This window comes from Stegastes partitus, unplaced genomic scaffold (genome assembly GCF_000690725.1).
Source record: "Stegastes partitus isolate 25-593 unplaced genomic scaffold, Stegastes_partitus-1.0.2 Scaffold1568, whole genome shotgun sequence".
Lineage (NCBI taxonomy): Eukaryota > Metazoa > Chordata > Actinopteri > Pomacentridae > Stegastes > Stegastes partitus.
In genome coordinates, this window is record NW_007579299.1 from 34,250 (window position 1) to 51,819 (window position 17,570).

A 17,570-nucleotide genomic window follows, 5' to 3' on the forward strand; every position below is an offset into this window, starting at 1 on the left:
CCCACAGTCCAAAAACATGTTTAAGTGGTGTATATATAATGGATGGATTTATTAGTTTGACTTCAGGCTGTGAAGGATTATTTTGTTAACAGAATAAGTGCTGTGTGGTCGATTTGTCAGTCAGAAAGGCTAAACTAATCATCATTCATCAAAGACGACAAACGTCATTGTTTAAGACTAATAAATACAAGAACATTGGACAGCTGGGTAGGCTTTCAGGACCTCCTTAAATAATAATAATAACAATAATTATTGATAATAAAAAGATAAGAATAAATAGCTGGAAAGACATTGCGGAAAAAGACGTGTATTTGCTATATTTTACCATCTTAACATGAAACAGCCTAAATTGATTACAACTAAAGTCACGAAAATAAAGTTATGTCGTACGAAGGGGGGAAAAAAGTCATATAAATACAACAGTTATCCCTTTACTGAAGAGGAAATAACTTCTTACCCAAGTTCTTACCCTGCTGAACATGAATTGTGGCAAAAAGCTCCAAAGGTTGGGATGTGCAGTCGTGAATTTTTCCAGTATTAAATAATAATTCATTTTGGCTGATACCAGCATAAACACATACGCTGTCCTCATGATAGTAGAGAGCATCAGGTCTCTTCAGTTGTGGACTTGACACAGTGTTGTGCCTGCGCTTATCATGGCTGGTTTGAATGCTTTTTAAATGTTTACGTTCACTAACAAAAGTACTACATGTAAAACATACCACATTTATTTTTATGTTACACCTTCAAACAAAACTGTTAACTTTTAGGGTAGCAGGCATTACCTGCCCGTCAGTGTCCGTCGTGGGTCGAATCTGATTCATTTTTAAAGCCGTTATCGACGGATACTGGTAATGCTGCTATCATTGTGCAGCCGTGCGTGAAACCAATCATGATTATGTTGGACTGACAGACTTCAAAAAGAAAACTTTTTCCATAACCTGCGTGCAAACACACAAGAACATCCTTGTCAGACAGCAGATGTCATAAACATTCTCTGTGGACCTTTACAACCCAAAGAACCAAGCAGGTCGGCTTGACTGCATGATCCAAATCTGTTGGGAGGTTGGCGGCTGCTTGGCGGTTGTTGTCGTTTCCTGCAGTGAGGTTTACATCCGTTGAGTCAGACTAAAGGTGTTTGCGTAGGTCTTTACGGTACATACTTTAGTCCAATATTCTCCCAGTAAATGATCAGGTTCTGTTCTCAGGAATAACGTCACAATTCACCCAAAAACAGAAATCAACTTCCCAGTGAAGTGAGCTCTTCGGGTTTGTTCAGTGGTAATGCTGGAAAATCTGTTTTTGGCACACAGCAGTCATTCTAGCAACCCTGGTCAACGATTGTTTGAAAGTACAGAAGATATTTTGGTTACCAGTCACTCTTTGTGCATCTATAGGTCTGTACGCCTAAACTTAATAAAAGACAGCAGGGTGTTGGCAGGGTGTGGACAAGGTTAATGCACTGGAACCTTCATGGGACTGTTCTGGAAACGTTACCTGAACCAAACCTCACACTTTAGGTTTAAAAAGCTCAAACCTGAGTGGAAACTTGGAATCCCCCTGAAGGTCTGAGTTTGGGTACAACTGTTCTCGTAAGCTTGAGAGACAATAGTGAAGAACAATAACAATACTCAAGAAATGTTAGAAAGACTACAGAATGAGTCATATTTTAATTTGACAGGTCAGTACAACGGCTCAATAGGAGGAGTGTCCTCAGGGCTGCAGTGCCTGAAACAGAAAATGGGGATTAAAAAAAGAAAAATCAAGTATCTGAAAACTGTGTGTTTGTATCAGGATTAATATTGGTTTTCTTACTAAAATCTAAAACGAGACTACATTTCCCATGAGCACCGGCATTACGCAAGTCTAAAACTACATCCTTAAAAAAAGATTTTCAAAATAAGACGCGCGTCGCTTCTGGCGTCGGTACAAACGCCGCTCCGGGCTTTTATCTTGAAATCGGGGTCATTCATCCGTGTTTTGTCGATCCCTGGCGGAGCCACCGACCGCCGGGACCGGGTGGAGGGTGGAGGCTGCTCCCGCATGATCGGCAGGTCTCCGCGCAGGTACACACCGCCGCGATGAGGCTCCGTCTGGCCGGAGCCGTGCTGCTGTCGGCGGCCGCCTACTACGTCTACCTGCCGCTGCCGAGCGGAGTGAGCGAGCCGTGGAAGCTGATGCTGCTGGACGCGCTGTTCAGGAGCTTCATGCAGGCGGTGAGACGCACCGACAGGTTGATGTGGAGGAAGAACACCTGGAACAGGCAGAAAGCTCAGGCAGCGGACAGGTGACGGTCAGGGAGCGGAACCAGAGCAGAGGAGGAGGCTGATGAGGAGAGTAGAGGAGCGATAGTCCAGAATACATAATAATAATAATAATAATAATAAGAGATGACAGAGGATTTAAAGTTAACACGTAGGACAGAGTACACTGGAGTACTGCATATTGTACTATATCCTTCTGGAATACTGCATACTAGACTCCACTATACTTTATTATACAGTATTTTATTATACTAAAGTAAATACTAACTTCACTATTATCTGCTACAGTACTCAGTGTGTACATGTACTGTGTGTAGTATTCTATGTGTTGCTCCTCTTGTGTGGTATTATGAAACGTAGTATAGAATACAGAATAGTACTGCATATTGTACTGCAGTGTAGTTTAGTTTGCAGTATAGTGATATAATACAGTGTACTCATGATATACTCCAGTAGGTTATAGTACAGTAAGAAGTATTCTTTCTGCTTGTTTCTACTTGACAGCAGGCTGTAGTTTAGTTTAACAGCACAGTATTAAGTACTGCTACTCCCGTGTGGTGTTGTGTAATACAGTACAGAGTGAAGACTAGTACTGCATAGTGTACTTCAGTATAGTACGGTGTATTACAGTGAATTCTCTCAGAGTATAGTGAACTTTAGTTTGGAGTATACAAAGGTATTGTTTAGTATAATATAGTGTAGTATACTTCTGGTACTTTATAGTGGGGTATAGTACTGTAAGAAGTATTCTCATCTGCTTTCTCACACTTGAAAAATATGCTTTTTTGTACTTTAAGATATACTATTGTGTAGTATAATATTGTACTTGTGGTACTGTGTAATACAGTACAGAATAAAATACAGTACTGCAAGTAAAGTACAGTGAATTATACTGAATCACAGTAATGTAGGGTTTGGATGAGAATATAGTACAGTGTAGTAAAATAACATACTAGTATTGTGTAATGATGAGTACAATGAGCAGTATTCTAGTTTACTGTTACTATGCAGTAGACTTTAGTACGTTGAATAATGCAGTATGTTGTAGTATTCAGGAGAGTAGCACATACAGTAGTTATAGTACAGTAACCAGTATGCAGTATTCCAGTCTGCTCTGTAGTATCTGAGTGTAGTAGTACAGTGTACACCTGACTTTAGTTTAGTACACAGTATAGTTAAGAGTTGTGTACAGTATTACAGTTGATGCTACTCGTGTGTAACATAGAATATCACAGTACTGTCGTGTATACAGTGTAGTACATATGGTATAATGAAGGTAAATACAGTGAAGTCTGATGATGCAACGCAGTAGCATGTAGTACAAGAAGCAGTACTTTGTTACACAACATTGTGCTGGAAGTAACGTAGTATAAAAGAATTCAACGTAAAGTTTATAATAAGTGAATATAATTGAATTGTTTTGACCTTTTTTTAACACCAGATTGTTTTTTTTTTATCTGCCTGGTTTTACGTCTTCAGCTTGAAAGTGCTCCAGAAATGAGGATCCTGATCATTATTGTACTATTAGAGCTGAAGCTGCTTTGCACAACCGAACCCTCATGACGAGTGAAATCCTGCAAGAGTTGTCGCAATAACGTGAACAGAAGCCTTTGACCTGCTCCCCTGATAAATTCACACGTGTTGGAGCTGCAGATCTCATGTAACATGTCGCGTTTAAGCTCTGATAATCTCCGGCGCTGCAAGTTTTTACATGAGCTCTGTGTGTGAAACCTGATTTCACGCCCCGCTCGGCGGCTCCCTGCAGCCTCTTTGTTGATCCGCCTTGTTTTTCTCGCCACACAATCACAGGAGGAAGAACAAAAGCTCCACTTAGCCGTTACTTTCTTGTGCTAATTCGCCAAACGTGTGGCCTCTCTTGCAGAGCGACGTGGCCCACGCTCTGGGCGTCTGCCACCGGGTCCACCTGCTGAACCGGGTGGTGTCCTGGGTGGAGGTGATCGAGGCCCGGTCCAGCGCCGCCGTGCACGTCGCCGACTCCACGCTGGGGGGAGTCCCCACCCGGGTGTTCGAGCCCAGCGGGGGCTCCAGGCCGAAGAGAGGCGTCATCTACTTCCACGGCGGCGGCTGGGCCCTCGGCAGCGGGCGTGAGTGTCGGCAGCACAACAGACGAACGTTTTCCTGCAGAAATAACATTTTTTAGGTTTATTTCAGTTTCAATAAAGCAGCTCTACTGATATTCTTACACGTGAGCCACACAGAAACACAAACACTGTCAGTTTAATCTAAAGAATGGGCCTTCAATAGAATATTCTTGATAATTAGTTTTGCAAGTCTCATCAACAGCCGGTCTGACACGTCTGGTGAAACTCTGAAGCATCGTTGACTTTGGTTGGATGTTTTTTCTGCATAAATAAGCAGCTTTAAGGTTGTTAAAGTCAAGTTAAGTCTGTAAGGAAAGTGTTTTTTGGAGTCAAACCAGCCTGACGTGTTTGGTGTCTTTGGAAACTTTGGGATCTAAACTAGACTTCTGGATGCACAGCAGCGACTCTTTAAACACAATCAGGACTTTTGTTTGTTTTTTATCTGCATAAATAACTTTTAATGTTTCCCCTGAAGCAGCTTTACGGTTGTTAAAAACACCACATTATTCACAGCTCATTAAATCTGAGGTAAATACTCAAACTCAGGCTTTCTGTGGTTCAAACTTAAGACTTTTTTTTGAAGAACGGGCCAACAAATGGAAATATTCCAGATGTCTTCATCACTTTATCCCAGATTTTATCAACGTTCTGATGTATTTGGTAGTTTTGGAAACTTGCAGCGTAAGTTTGCGACAACATCCTCAAAGTTCAGAAGTCAAGATGAAAGAAAAACTACATAAATTATGAAGGGAACCGAGTAGAAAAGAGAAAAAAGTGCCATGAAGCAAGCTGCATTATTTCTAATATGTTAAACATGACGTCAGCATCAGTCACTGAGTTCCTGCTTCACAGGGATGCGCTCCTACGACCTCCTCTGTAGGAAGATGGCCGAAGACCTGGACGCTGTCGTCATGTCTGTCGAGTGAGTTTCAGGCCTTTTTCTACATTTATGTGTCCGACTATTAAGACATTTTAGTCTCTTTTATCTGTTTATCATTGCTTCGTTTTTATTTATTTTGCTTCATCCTCCCTCAGCTTCTATTGCGTCCTTCATTTATCAGAACATTTATTATTTATGGGAGGATTGTGTTGTTTGTTTTATTCGTCTGGAAGCACTTTTACATTCTATTTGTGTGAAAGGTATGATGCGAAACATGGTGGAACAAATCCATCAAACTCTTTCCCAAAGGAGGCTCATTATTGTTGTAAGTTTGGGGTTTTTCAGCAGTTTGATGATCACGGACATGATTTCAGCTGATCTGAGGCTGAAAATGCCGCAAAAATACGATTATTTTCTGCTCTGAAACACAAATTCATGTAGAAAATACACTTAAAACATTCCTTTGAATAGAATATCTCTGTTTTCTTCTTGGAAATGGATAAAAAACCAACTACGTGAGCCTCCCTGCTGTATTTTAGTGACTGTGGTTGTGATGATGTCGTTCTCCTGTTGCTACAGCTACCGTCTGGCTCCGGAGGCGGTGTTCCCGGATCAGTACCACGACGCGTTGGCGGCGTCGCGGGCCTTCCTGTCCGCTCAGGTCCTGCAGCGCTACGGCGTCGATCCTCAGCGGCTGTGCGTGTCTGGAGACAGCGCCGGGGGAAACCTGGCCGCCGCCGTGGCTCAGGAGGTACAAAACAAACACATCAGGGACCTGGGATCACTCTGTCCTCCAGTAATCTACGTGTTTTAGACGTAATTCATCATCTGCATGCATAAACAGAGTGATATTGTCCCTCAGCTCTGAGTCAACACATGCATTAAAATGCTGTCTTACCTGTTTGGGGACGTCTCTGACTGAACAGAGAACACAGCAGCTCCAGCTCGTCTCTCAAGCTGTTAATACAGAAGCTGGAAATCCTGTTACAGAGAAAACACACATTAAAAAACACAATCAGCATCATACAGACAGTAGCTGTTCAATACATGAACAACCTGAACTCCAAGCAGGTTCTGGGTGTTTTGTTTTTGCTCCTGCTGTCTGATTTGTTTTTAAATATGTCGACTCATCAGTTTGCCAGTTTTTGTTTTTTTCACTGAATCTGGTTCAATTACATTTTTGTCAGATTTTTAAGACCTGAGTTGTGCAGAATTTATATATATATATATTTTACAGAGTCTTGAGAGAGCAAATGGGTTTTTTGGGGGGGCAATTTTTTTTAGAGTGATGTTTTTAATTTTGGGCTGCACGGTGGCTCGGTGGTTAGCATCGTTGCCTCACAGCTAGAAGGTCGCCGGTTCACGTTTTTAGTTGAACTGATTCCATAAACCGGTCTTGTGTGTGCAGCTCAGCTCAGACGACACTCTGCAGGTGAAGTTCAAGGCCCAGGCGCTGATCTATCCGGTGCTGCAGGCGCTGGACTTCCACACGCCGTCCTACCAGCAGAACCAGGCCGTGCCCATCCTCTACCGGCCCGTCATGGCCCGTTTCTGGCTGCAGTATCTGGGCGCCGACTCCTCGCTGGAGCCGCTGCTGCTCGCCAACAACCACAGCTCTCTGGACCAGCCGGGCATCAGCGCCGAGGCCCGGTCCCGGCTGGACTGGACCGGCCTGCTGCCGGCCGAACGCAGGAAGCACTTCCGGCCGCTTGTCAGGGAGACGGGGTCGGCCGGCGTGGTGGGCCGGGTGCCGGGGCTGACGGACGTGAGGGCGGCGCCGCTGCTGGCGGAGCGGGGGGTTCTGGGGAGGACGCCCAAAGCGTACGTGATGACGTGTGAGTTCGACGTGCTGAGGGACGACGGGCTGATGTACGGCCGCAGGCTGCAGGACGCCGGCGTCCCGGTGACCAGCGACCACTACGAGGACGGCTTCCACGGCTGCATGGTGTTCGCCTACCTGCCCATGATGTCCGACGTCGGGTGGAGGAGCATGAACAACTACATCCGCTGGCTGGACCAGAACCTGTAGCCCGTCCTTTCTGTGGCACCGGAGATGTTTGGGTCTGCAGAGCTCTTTGTTCAATCTGCAGAGAGAGAGAGAGAAAAAAAAAAAAAGGTGTTTGATGATCAGAAATGTGATCCACGTGGGGGGCAGCTGGTTAAACATCGAACCCAGAGGGGCGCCGGTTTAAAGCTCCATCTGTTGGACATAAAATCTGAAATCACTGGATGCAGATCAACAATCAGAGACCAAAGCTTCCTGGTTGTGCCCTCAAACCACCATCAGGTCTGACCAAAGAAAGACAGAAAACACTCACTTCCTGTTTTCTGCTCTTATTTATTTATTTGCTTCAACCCTGACCATCACATTCGTCCTCACTGTGGGCTCGTTCTGCGCTGCAATATAAACTCCTGCAGCTCTTCACAAACAGAACAGCTACGACTCAAACTCATGACTTCTGTACGTTTTGTTTAATATGTTGCACAACAATTACAAAAACTCTACTAACTAGGTCACACTACTGAGCTGAATGTATCCCGCTCCTCTGTATGCTGGTTTTTATTTTCATTTTTTGCTCAAATATGTTTTATTTTGCTCCAAATCTCAGTAATTTCTTCCCGTACTTGCCTCCTTTCTGCTCGTTTTGCCTGCAGTTCAGCCGACAATGAACACAGTGTTTGTCGTGACGCTGATGGTCGTGACTTCTTGACTAAATTCTTAGTCTTCATCTGGTGCGACTGGTTTATTTCTGGAAAATGTACAAACGGGACATACGTAGGATGAAGTGATGAGCTTAGATTTGGATCGTTCTCCTCAGGGAACCAGAAGTCGCACACGATTAGAGACCAAAACCAGAAAATCCAACAAGTCTCTCTTAGTTTTTTTTTTGCTCTGAAAATGGCAGAATTTTGGCAATTTTTTAAAGATAACATTCCTTTAAATCCTGTCGACATGTTTGGGATTCAGACGGCTACAAAGAAAGACGATGAGGGTAGTTCTTAAGCAAATACAGGAAGTTATCGTGCAGTAAATTAAACGTATCGCACCAGATGAGCAGCAGTAAGACTCCTTTCTGATGGCAGGCAGGTGGACGTTTAAGATCCAGCAGCTCCACACAGTCCACAGATGAATCACTGCCGTCAATCAGCGGGTCGGGATCTCCTAAATAACACGTCGTCATGGCAACGTTTCCAGAGCTGTGTTAAAAATCACTCGAGAGGCTGTCAGCAGAAAGTCGGGGAACCTGCTGCTGCTGAAGAGCTTCGACACTAAATCGAGCTGCGCTGTGAGGGATGTTGGACGCCGACCAGGTGAAACAAAACGCCGTTAGCTTCGTTCATCAGGACGTCCTGTTGCTGCTCCTCTGCTCACCAGTCAGACGTGTCACCGTGTTGATCGTCCAGCAACCTGCTGCTCTGTTCGCTGCTTCTGAGCCGAGCCACGTCTGTTTGATTGCTCAGGTCTGTTTAGTTCTGCTGCTACCACACTCGTCTGGTCTCCGTGGAAACACCGCCTGCAGTTCAGCTGAAAAAGATTTTGGTAAATGCAGTATTTTAATTTAAACACTCAAGTTAAACTTATTGGACTAAAAAAAGCAGCAGAACAGACCAACAGGTTTCAAAGCTTAAAGTCAGAAATGATCAGTTTTCAGTCTCTTCATCCACAAATAATCTGTATCAACCCTGTTTCTAAACACGTTTATCTACTTAGAGTTTCACAACCACGACAGACTTTAGGGTTTTTTCACCACTTAGACGTTTCACCGTGTTGAATGTATCTTCAGCAGCTTGTTGCTCTGTTCTTTAGCCGAGACACGTTTGTTTTATCACTCAAATATATTTACTTTGTCGTTGATTTGTTCCTTCACTTGTTTTCTCTCTATTCTGTGGGAACACTGCCTGCAGTCTGCTGAAAATTACAGTAATTTAATTTGCAAAACCCTCAAGTTGAACGTCTTCGACCAACAAAATAGACGTTTACATGAAAAGTCGGTCGACTCCTATTAAAAAATATTAAAGTAGTTGGTGATTAGTTAACAACAATCGATTAATTCTTCTTGCGCCGTTTTTTGCAAAGTGAAACTGCAGAAAATGAGAGTTTTGCAGGACTTGTAGGCAGAAAGTCCAGATGGAGGAACATGAGAATGACGACACTTTGTCTTACTGACTGACAGGCAGGTTTTAAAGCTCAAATGATCGTCATCAGTCTCCTCATTTAGGAGTAATTAAGATGTTTCACCGTGTTGAATGTATCGTCCAGCAGCTTGCTCCTCTGTTCACTGTGTTTTAGCTGAGCCACCTTTATTTTATTCTACCACTAATCTGCTGCTGTAGTCCAACACTGCCTGCAGTTCAGCCGAAAACTACGATTTAATTTAATTTGCAAAACCCTCAAGTTGGAGGCAGAAGGTTCAGATGGAGACGTTGTTTCTGTGCAGCTGTGTACAGAAACCTGACCAAGACGAGCCTGTATCGCTGCCTAACAGGGTTCTGCTCTGACGGGCCTCAGAGCTCCGAGTCGGACCTGATCCTCAGCTCAGAGTCGGACCTGATCCTCGGCTCCGAGTCGGACCTGATCCTCGGCTCAGAGTCGGACCTGATCCTCGGCTCAGAGTCGGACCTGATCCTCGGCTCCGAGTCGGACCTGATCCTCGGCTCAGAGTCGGACCTGATCCTCGGCTCAGAGTCGGACCTGATCCTCGGCTCCGAGTCGGACCTGATCCTCAGCTCCGAGTCGGACCTGATCCTCGGCTCCGAGGGGCTGCTGCAGTAAAACGAGCCGTGGGTCGCGGTTAAACTGTGCCAGAGTTCACAGCTGGGTTGTGCAACGCCGTGTGTTTAGAGTGTGTCTGCTCGGCCTGACGCAACAACGGCCACGGCCACGGCTGTGAAACTGAAGCGAGAAGTTACTGTATCTGCAGCAGAGAGGAGATCCCCAGTGGACTATCGCCTTTCCTCCCCCACCGCCGCTGCTGGAACCAGAACCGACACAGCAGAGCTTTTGGCTTCTGGCCCGAGGAGCCAGAAACGCTGAGCGGTCGTTACTTCACATTATTCAAGAGGAAAAAAACACACAAATGCAGGAAACTGGGATTTCTCTCTCGTCTCTTGAGGAGGAAACAAGTCCAGACGGTTCATCCCTCACATGGAGAGTTCTGGTTCTGTCCCTGTGAGCGCCGACATTTAAATTCTTCACGTGAAACCACTTTATATTGCATATCACTATAAAATGTTCATTATTATTTATTTATGGAAAAATATCCACATGTAGTTTTTCTTCCTGTGTCACAAATTATTCACATATTTTGTTGAAAAATGCGCCTAAATCCCCCCGATAGACGGCCTGGACGCAAAAATGTTCATCCTTCTGCAAAAACACAGTCACTAGGGATCAGCTTAGTGTTTATTTACTCATATCTCTCTATACTTTTAGGTAATTCCTATTGATAGCCTGAATTATATATATATATTTGTAATAGTGGGCATAAAAAAATGGATGTTTTTACACAAGTGAAATAAGAAGCAAGAGAAGTGGGAGGTTGCTGTGATTTTAATTCTCTCTGTGTTAAATTTATGTATTAAATTTGCCATAAATAAATTGTATAATGATTTAAAAGGTTTATTATGACTTATTTATAAGAGATGCACACATGTAGAGTGTTTTTTTTCCTGTTGGGTCACCAGCTGTTCACATGTTTGGTTTGAAAATAAATTCATTTAATCCTCCTTGTTTGGGATTTGAATCATATTTTCACCAGAAATTAGGCATCAGATTAGTGTTTATTAGTCAAATTTCACTTTAAATCCTTTAAAAAGTTGTTATTTTTTAAGTATTTTTTATAAATTGATAGCTTAAATTATATGTAAATGGGAAAAATTAAACATAAAGTAAGTAATTTAGTTATTTTTTAGTAATTATAATAAATTTAGCAACAATAATTCACATGTTTTGAATGCTTCACATGCAAATTAGATAAAATAAATTAAAAATAAGAGAAGTGAAGCTGTATACAGCCGCCTGAGAGGGCTGTGATTTCAATTATCTCTGTTCAAATAATGTATTAAATTACTATAAATGAATTTTCTAACTATTTAAAAGGTTCATTATTATTTCTTTATGAAAAAATGCACACATGTAGAGGGGTTTTCTTCCTGTTGGGTCACCACTTGTTCACATGTTTTGTTTTAAAATAAACCTAATTGAATTAATCCTCCTTGTTTGGTATTTTATTCACATTTTCACCAGATTTCTGCTAAAAAAAACAGAAATTAGGCATCAGATTAGTGTTTATTAGTCAAATTTCGCTATAAATCCTTTAAAAAGTCACTATTTTTTAAAGTAATTTTTTAATTGATAGCCTAAATTATGTATATTTGTGACAGTAGACATAAAAAAATTAAACATCAAGGAAGTAATTTAGCTATCGTGCAGTAATTAAAACACAAACGTTTCATATGAAAGTCTGATTAAGACTAAAAGCGGCCTGCAGTGCTGGGATTTAGATTCTGAGTGAAATCGTGCCTTAAATTGTTTTGCGTTGTGTCAATAAAGTTTTGGTATCAGTGAGGTGATGCAACAGGTTGTGTGAGCCGAGCAAACGCACAGAACTGGGCCCAGATGTTCCTGCTGCCCTGATAACCAGCCCCACAGAGGACGACGATGCTCGTGTCAGACGACTCGGTGTGTTATGATGGTGACGACGATCCTGGACAAAGTTTAACTGAGAACGAGACGAGCTGAAGATGCTTCTGCTGCCAGATTAGATCAGAACACGCCACCGGATTCTGCGTGTTCTTTGACTTTATCTCCTCAGACACAAACACATAAAACGTCTGAGTGTAAACAGCAGAAAATCAACCGAACCTGGAAAACTCCCCGATGAGCTCATCAGGATCAGCTGATTCCTTCATCCACAATGAGCACAGTGTGCTTCATGACGCTCTGCAGAACGAGCTCTTCACACTGCACTTATTCTATTTTCCAGATTACTGAAGTGGACGTCCAATCAATGAACCGGACTTTTATTTTAGTGAAACGCAAAGTCAGAATAAATCATCATCAGTTAAAAGATAAAAAACAAAGTGATAAACAAGAGATAAAACAGACTGAATATCTATAAATAAACCATAATAACTAAACGCTGCCTCACTTTTTTAAATTAAAAGGTCACAAACAGAAGATCTGATGGTTCATAGGATGAAAAAACATATACAGAAATTTATCAGCTTTATGAATGTGCTTTATGAAAATATACTTAAATAATTTAATATCTCTGATATACAGACAGAAATGATTTTGTTCATTAAATGTTCAGCTTTCTGCTAACGAACAGTAACTCTGTATCGACTGTTTATTTAGTCATATCTCCCCAGAACTCCTCTAGAAAGTAAAACGTAAACAATATAATTCACACAACTACCACTACTAATGATAATAATGACAATAATCCATCATCTCTACACCTTAATCCTCACTAGGGTCATGGGGGGCTGGAGTCTATCCCAGCTGACTCAGGGTGAAGGCAGGTTCACCTGGACAGGTAACCAGTCTATCACAGGGCTACACTTAGAGACAGACAACCAAGCACACTCACATTCACACCTACGGACAATTTAGAATCACCAATTAACCTCAACATGTTTCTGGACTGTGGGAGGAAGCCGGAGAACCCGGAGAGAACCCACGCTGCACGGGGAGAACATGGAGACTCCATGCAGAAAGACCCCGGGTGTCCTCACTGGGACGCAAACCGGCGACTTTCTAGCTATGAGCTGATGGTGCTAACCACTGATCCACTGTGCAGCCCATAATGATAATTATTATTATTAATAATAGCCATGACTTTTTTTTTCTTAAGGAAGAAATCAGTCCAGACATTTAAACAAAAAAACAAAAAAACAAAAAAAAGATAAATAAAATAAATAAATAAATAAATATCTAAATAATGCTGGGAACAGAAATGTGTCTGGTGAATAAAAACTGTAAACTTTGATTTGCAAGTAATTAAGTTATTTTAAAGTAATTATAACAAAATTAGTTACAAAATATATTTTTTATTATTAATATTAATATTATTACTACAATCATTTATTTAGCTTTTATTTGTTTTCATAATAAAATATATGAACATAATAGTGATCATAATTATTAATAATAATCATTGCGATTTATTAGAAATAATACATTTGATTGATAATTGTGCTACATAAAAATATGCTTTATTAATTATTATTGTCATATTGTTTAATATTATGTATTGTCAACATATATAGCAATAATCAGTATCATGAAAATAATAACGACAACAAAAACAATATTTATATTTACTATTGATACCAAAACAAATTATTATTACTGCTAAACATAAAAACAATTTAACTAGTTGTAGTTTGATTAATAAGATATTTGTCATTAAAGGTATTAAAACTAAAGTGATCTTAAAAAACAACAACTATGAATTATTACAAACACAATTAGTTAATTACAAAAAATGCAAAAAAAAAAACTATTATTATTGTTTAATATTCGTTTTTTTATTGTCAACTATTATAATATTCGTATTTATTTAAAATAGAAACAGGGATCATAATTCAGTTGTTCTGATTGTTAGTTATTATTAAATCCTCTTAAACTTTCACATAAACAGTTTTATTTACCGTCAGTTTTTTCTTTTCACAATAAAAGCCTGAAACAGCAGATGGCGCCAAACCCTCTTTCAAACACGAGCCTCCGCTGTGTCTCTGAGCTGCTGCTGCAGGTCTGTGTGGATTTTATTCCCCACATGAATCATCTGTGTCTCATTCCTGCGACTCGTCCTGCTTATCTAACCGTTTAGAAAACACTCTGACACTCTAATGGTTCTCCTCTGATTGATGGCTGCGTTGTTAATCCCTGGATTCAGACTGTCAGGGTTGGCTTCTGATTTATGTCTGATGTGAGGAATAAAAACTGTTTGTTACTTGCAGCTCACCTCTGTGCATCGATCTGAGAAGTAGTTTCTGTTTCTTGCCCTACATTTCTCTGCTGCGCTTCAAGTCAAAGCCTGCAGAGGAGCAGAGACGTCAGCTGATAGCGTGACAGCCTGCAACATGCCTGCCGGGTCACGTGATCGCAGGTGAGCAGCTCCACCTGACAGACAGGTCTTTGTTTTCTGCACCATCGCTCGTGCATCTGCGTTGCTGCAGGGCAGAGTTTGTGCTGTGGGATTCCTGATTGGTGTGCGATTGGCCATCAGGACTTGATTACTCCTCACTGTGTGGGTGTTGTTGATGAGCCAATGCAGCGCTGCAGCGGCCGCCCAGCAGGCTGCACGAGTCCCTGCAAGTTCTGCATGACTGTCAGGTCAGCTATTGTTTCCCCTGAACCAATTAATCCCCTTTAAGGCGTCTGCAGGGCGTTTCCCAGCAGAGCGGAGGCTGCTAAACATCTCCAGAGTCAGAACCGGACGACTAGGTCACATCTCAGACATCCTCAGAGATGCAGGAAACAAACAAACAAACACAAACATGGACATAAACACGCTGATAGCTGATTTAAATGGAGGCTGCAGTGGTTTTCATGAGGCTATGACCCCACAGAAATACATGTGACTAATATAAATATTAAGGTCCTAAACTTAAATATGACCAACTTAGTTAATAATATAGTCATCGTTATAAAAAATAAATAAATAAATTTACACAACTACCTTAAATATTATGGTTGCCATCAAGCAGTTAAATATAATATGCAAATGACCCTAATTAAATTAAAGATTAAGATCATCAGACTACAAAATGATAAAATGTATGTTATATATGTATCTGACTGTGACTGGGTTAAACATGAAGTTTGAAATCTTACATTATTATTATTATTATTAATAATAATAATAATAATAATAACAACAATACTACTACTACTACTACTACTACTAATAATAATAACGTAATTAACTTAAGTGTTACAGTTGGGAGCAAACTGCTAAATATATTGAACAAGTTACCTTAATTAAATTCAATTAAATATTAAGATCATATATACTGACTATTTTAAATATCAAACTGAAGAACCTACAATATTATTTATTATAGCAATTTACTGAGCAGTTGTAGTTCTAAAATTATTCTAGTATTATATATGATGCACATTTTTGTGACGAATATAAATAATAAGGTTGAAATCCTACAATATTTGTTATTATTATTATTATTATTATTATTATTATTAATAATAATAATAATCAATTTTATTTGTAATGCACTTTTTAATTCAACAAAATCTTAAAGTGCTACATTAAAGATTTAAAAGGATAAATAACAAAATAAATATTCAAATAACAAATCTAACATATTATTTATTAGACCAAATTCACCCGACCGATTTAAATATAACAATTTAATGCCCTGCAATATTATTTATGAAGATTATAAATGTGTCTGACTAATTCATATATAAACTTTCAAATCCTACAATATCATTTATTATAGAAATTTACATGAGTAGCTTAAACATTAAGGTTGAGACCAAACATATTTATATAATAAAATACTAAATTTAATAGAAAAATCAAGACCCTACAATACTATTTACTATACAAGTCTACCTGCTAATTTAAATATTAAGCTTCTTCACTATTATACATAAAGCACATTAGACTGAACAAATTAAATATTTATTGACCGTTTTCAATATTAAAATTAAGATCCTACAAAATGATGTGTATTATAAATTCATCTAACTTAAATATTAAAGACTCTACAATATCATATATAACACAAACGTACACAACTAACTTTAATATTTCTATATTTTTAGTTTTTTAGAAATTTATTTGACAGATTTAAACATTTAGGTTATGACTCCATGACTTTCTAAATTTACTAAAACATTTTAGATAAAAGCAACAATAATCTAAAATGTACATTCTATACTTAATAACTTCTAACAAATTTAAAAAACTAAAAGTCAGACTCTACAATACTAAATATCGAAGTCTAAAGTCTAATTTAAGTCTAATTTAGATATTAATTATATGTTATACAGAAATACCAGACTAGTTTAAATATTATCCATGGAAATCCCAACAAAGGTTCTCAGGCTAACTGCTTCTCAGGTGGGACTTTATTTCCCAGGTGACCTGGTCGACGTCTGAGAAGCTCCAGACGGAGCCCAACTGGCTGCGATGTGTGGTCAGCTGTGTCCACGGTACTTGACGCTTACTGCAAAGTGACAGACCACATGGTGGGGGAGTGGACTGGGGGGTCCATCAGGGGCCCGGCGGCTCATATTTTAGCCCCGCTTTGGGTCTCATTTGCAAACATTTCCACTCAAACCCGGCGGGAATCAGAAGCAAGAGAAACCCTCCAAGTTCCCGCAGCTTTTCACTGTTCGCACCGATTTAAGAAAACAGCCACAGGTAGGACGACGGCGGCGTGTACTTAGCGCTAGTGTTCATTTGTGTGGGAGAGCAGGCAGAGGCCCGACTTCCTCCCTGCCCCCTGGTGCTGCTCGTTAATCACCGGGTGCCGAGATGATCATTTCTAAGAAAAACAGAGCCGCCAGCAGCGAAAACAAACCGGCGAGAATGTGAAAGGAAAGCCGGAGTGGCGGGGAATTCGCCAGGGAGAATGTTATCGCTGCGACTACAGGTCATATTGTTCACCTCTTCCTGACAGGCAGAAAGAGAAGGGAGTGAAAGGCAATTTACGAAGAGGTGGAGGCAGGCAGGGAGGGTGAGATTGCAGAAAAAGAAAGAGAGGGAAGGAAGGAGGGAGGACAGAGAGAGATTGGTAGGGAGGAAGAGAAAACCAAAACGTGGGCCTCAAACCACACATTCAGACACACAAACACACACAGGGTCTATAAAAAGGCTTCAGCCCGCTGGAGAGTTTCCCCTTTTACTGCTTTCAAACACTGAATCGTGGTCAGTTTACACAAAACAACACGCTCTCATGTCAAAGCGAGAACAAACTTCTACTAAGTATTGTCACTTAATTAAAAACATATCATGTCCAATAAGTGACTCACTGAATTTAACACAGATGAAGGTAGTTGGTGCTGATATTAAACCAGAGTTCAGCAGAAGACATGCAGCAGACTCTGAGGTCAACCAGAAGAAGGTTTTCTAGCCTGATGAGACCAAAAGCTTTGGCCATCAGATGAGACACTGTGTTTTCACGAGTACACCGTCCCCACAGTGAAGCACGGTGGGGCAGCAGCATAATGCAGGGACGCTTGATTGATTCTAGTATAAAGACTCCTGTAACTGGAAGGTCCAGCCGGTGGTGGATCAGTACTCCTGGATAGAACCACACCATGAAGACAGAAGAACACTTCAAGCA

The 17,570-nt window shown here is 40.7% G+C and overlaps 1 protein-coding gene across 1 annotated transcript; it reads left to right on the forward strand.

Annotated features, from left to right (window-relative positions):
* Positions 1-1,656: 1,656 nt before the first annotated feature.
* Positions 1,657-10,973, forward strand: LOC103371342 (neutral cholesterol ester hydrolase 1-like). The gene is made up of 5 exons (XM_008300639.1): positions 1,657-2,216; positions 4,147-4,369; positions 5,219-5,288; positions 5,826-5,997; positions 6,655-10,973. The coding sequence occupies exons 1-5, from the start codon at positions 2,082-2,084 to the stop codon at positions 7,273-7,275; spliced, it is 1,221 nt and encodes a 406-aa protein (XP_008298861.1). The 5' UTR covers positions 1,657-2,081; the 3' UTR covers positions 7,276-10,973.
* Positions 10,974-17,570: the final 6,597 nt, after the last annotated feature.

What these genes read in the sequence shown, in the direction of transcription:
- LOC103371342 (XM_008300639.1), top strand. Translation starts at nt 2,082, where the DNA reads ATGAGGCTCCGTCTGGCCGGAGCCGTGCTGCTGTCGGCGGCCGCCTAC. An exon ending in TCAGGAGCTTCATGCAGGCG is followed by an intron (nt 2,217 to 4,146) that starts GTGAGACGCACC and finishes CCTCTCTTGCAG; the next exon opens with AGCGACGTGGCCCACGCTCT. An exon ending in CCGCCGCCGTGGCTCAGGAG is followed by an intron (nt 5,998 to 6,654) that starts GTACAAAACAAA and finishes TTGTGTGTGCAG; the next exon opens with CTCAGCTCAGACGACACTCT.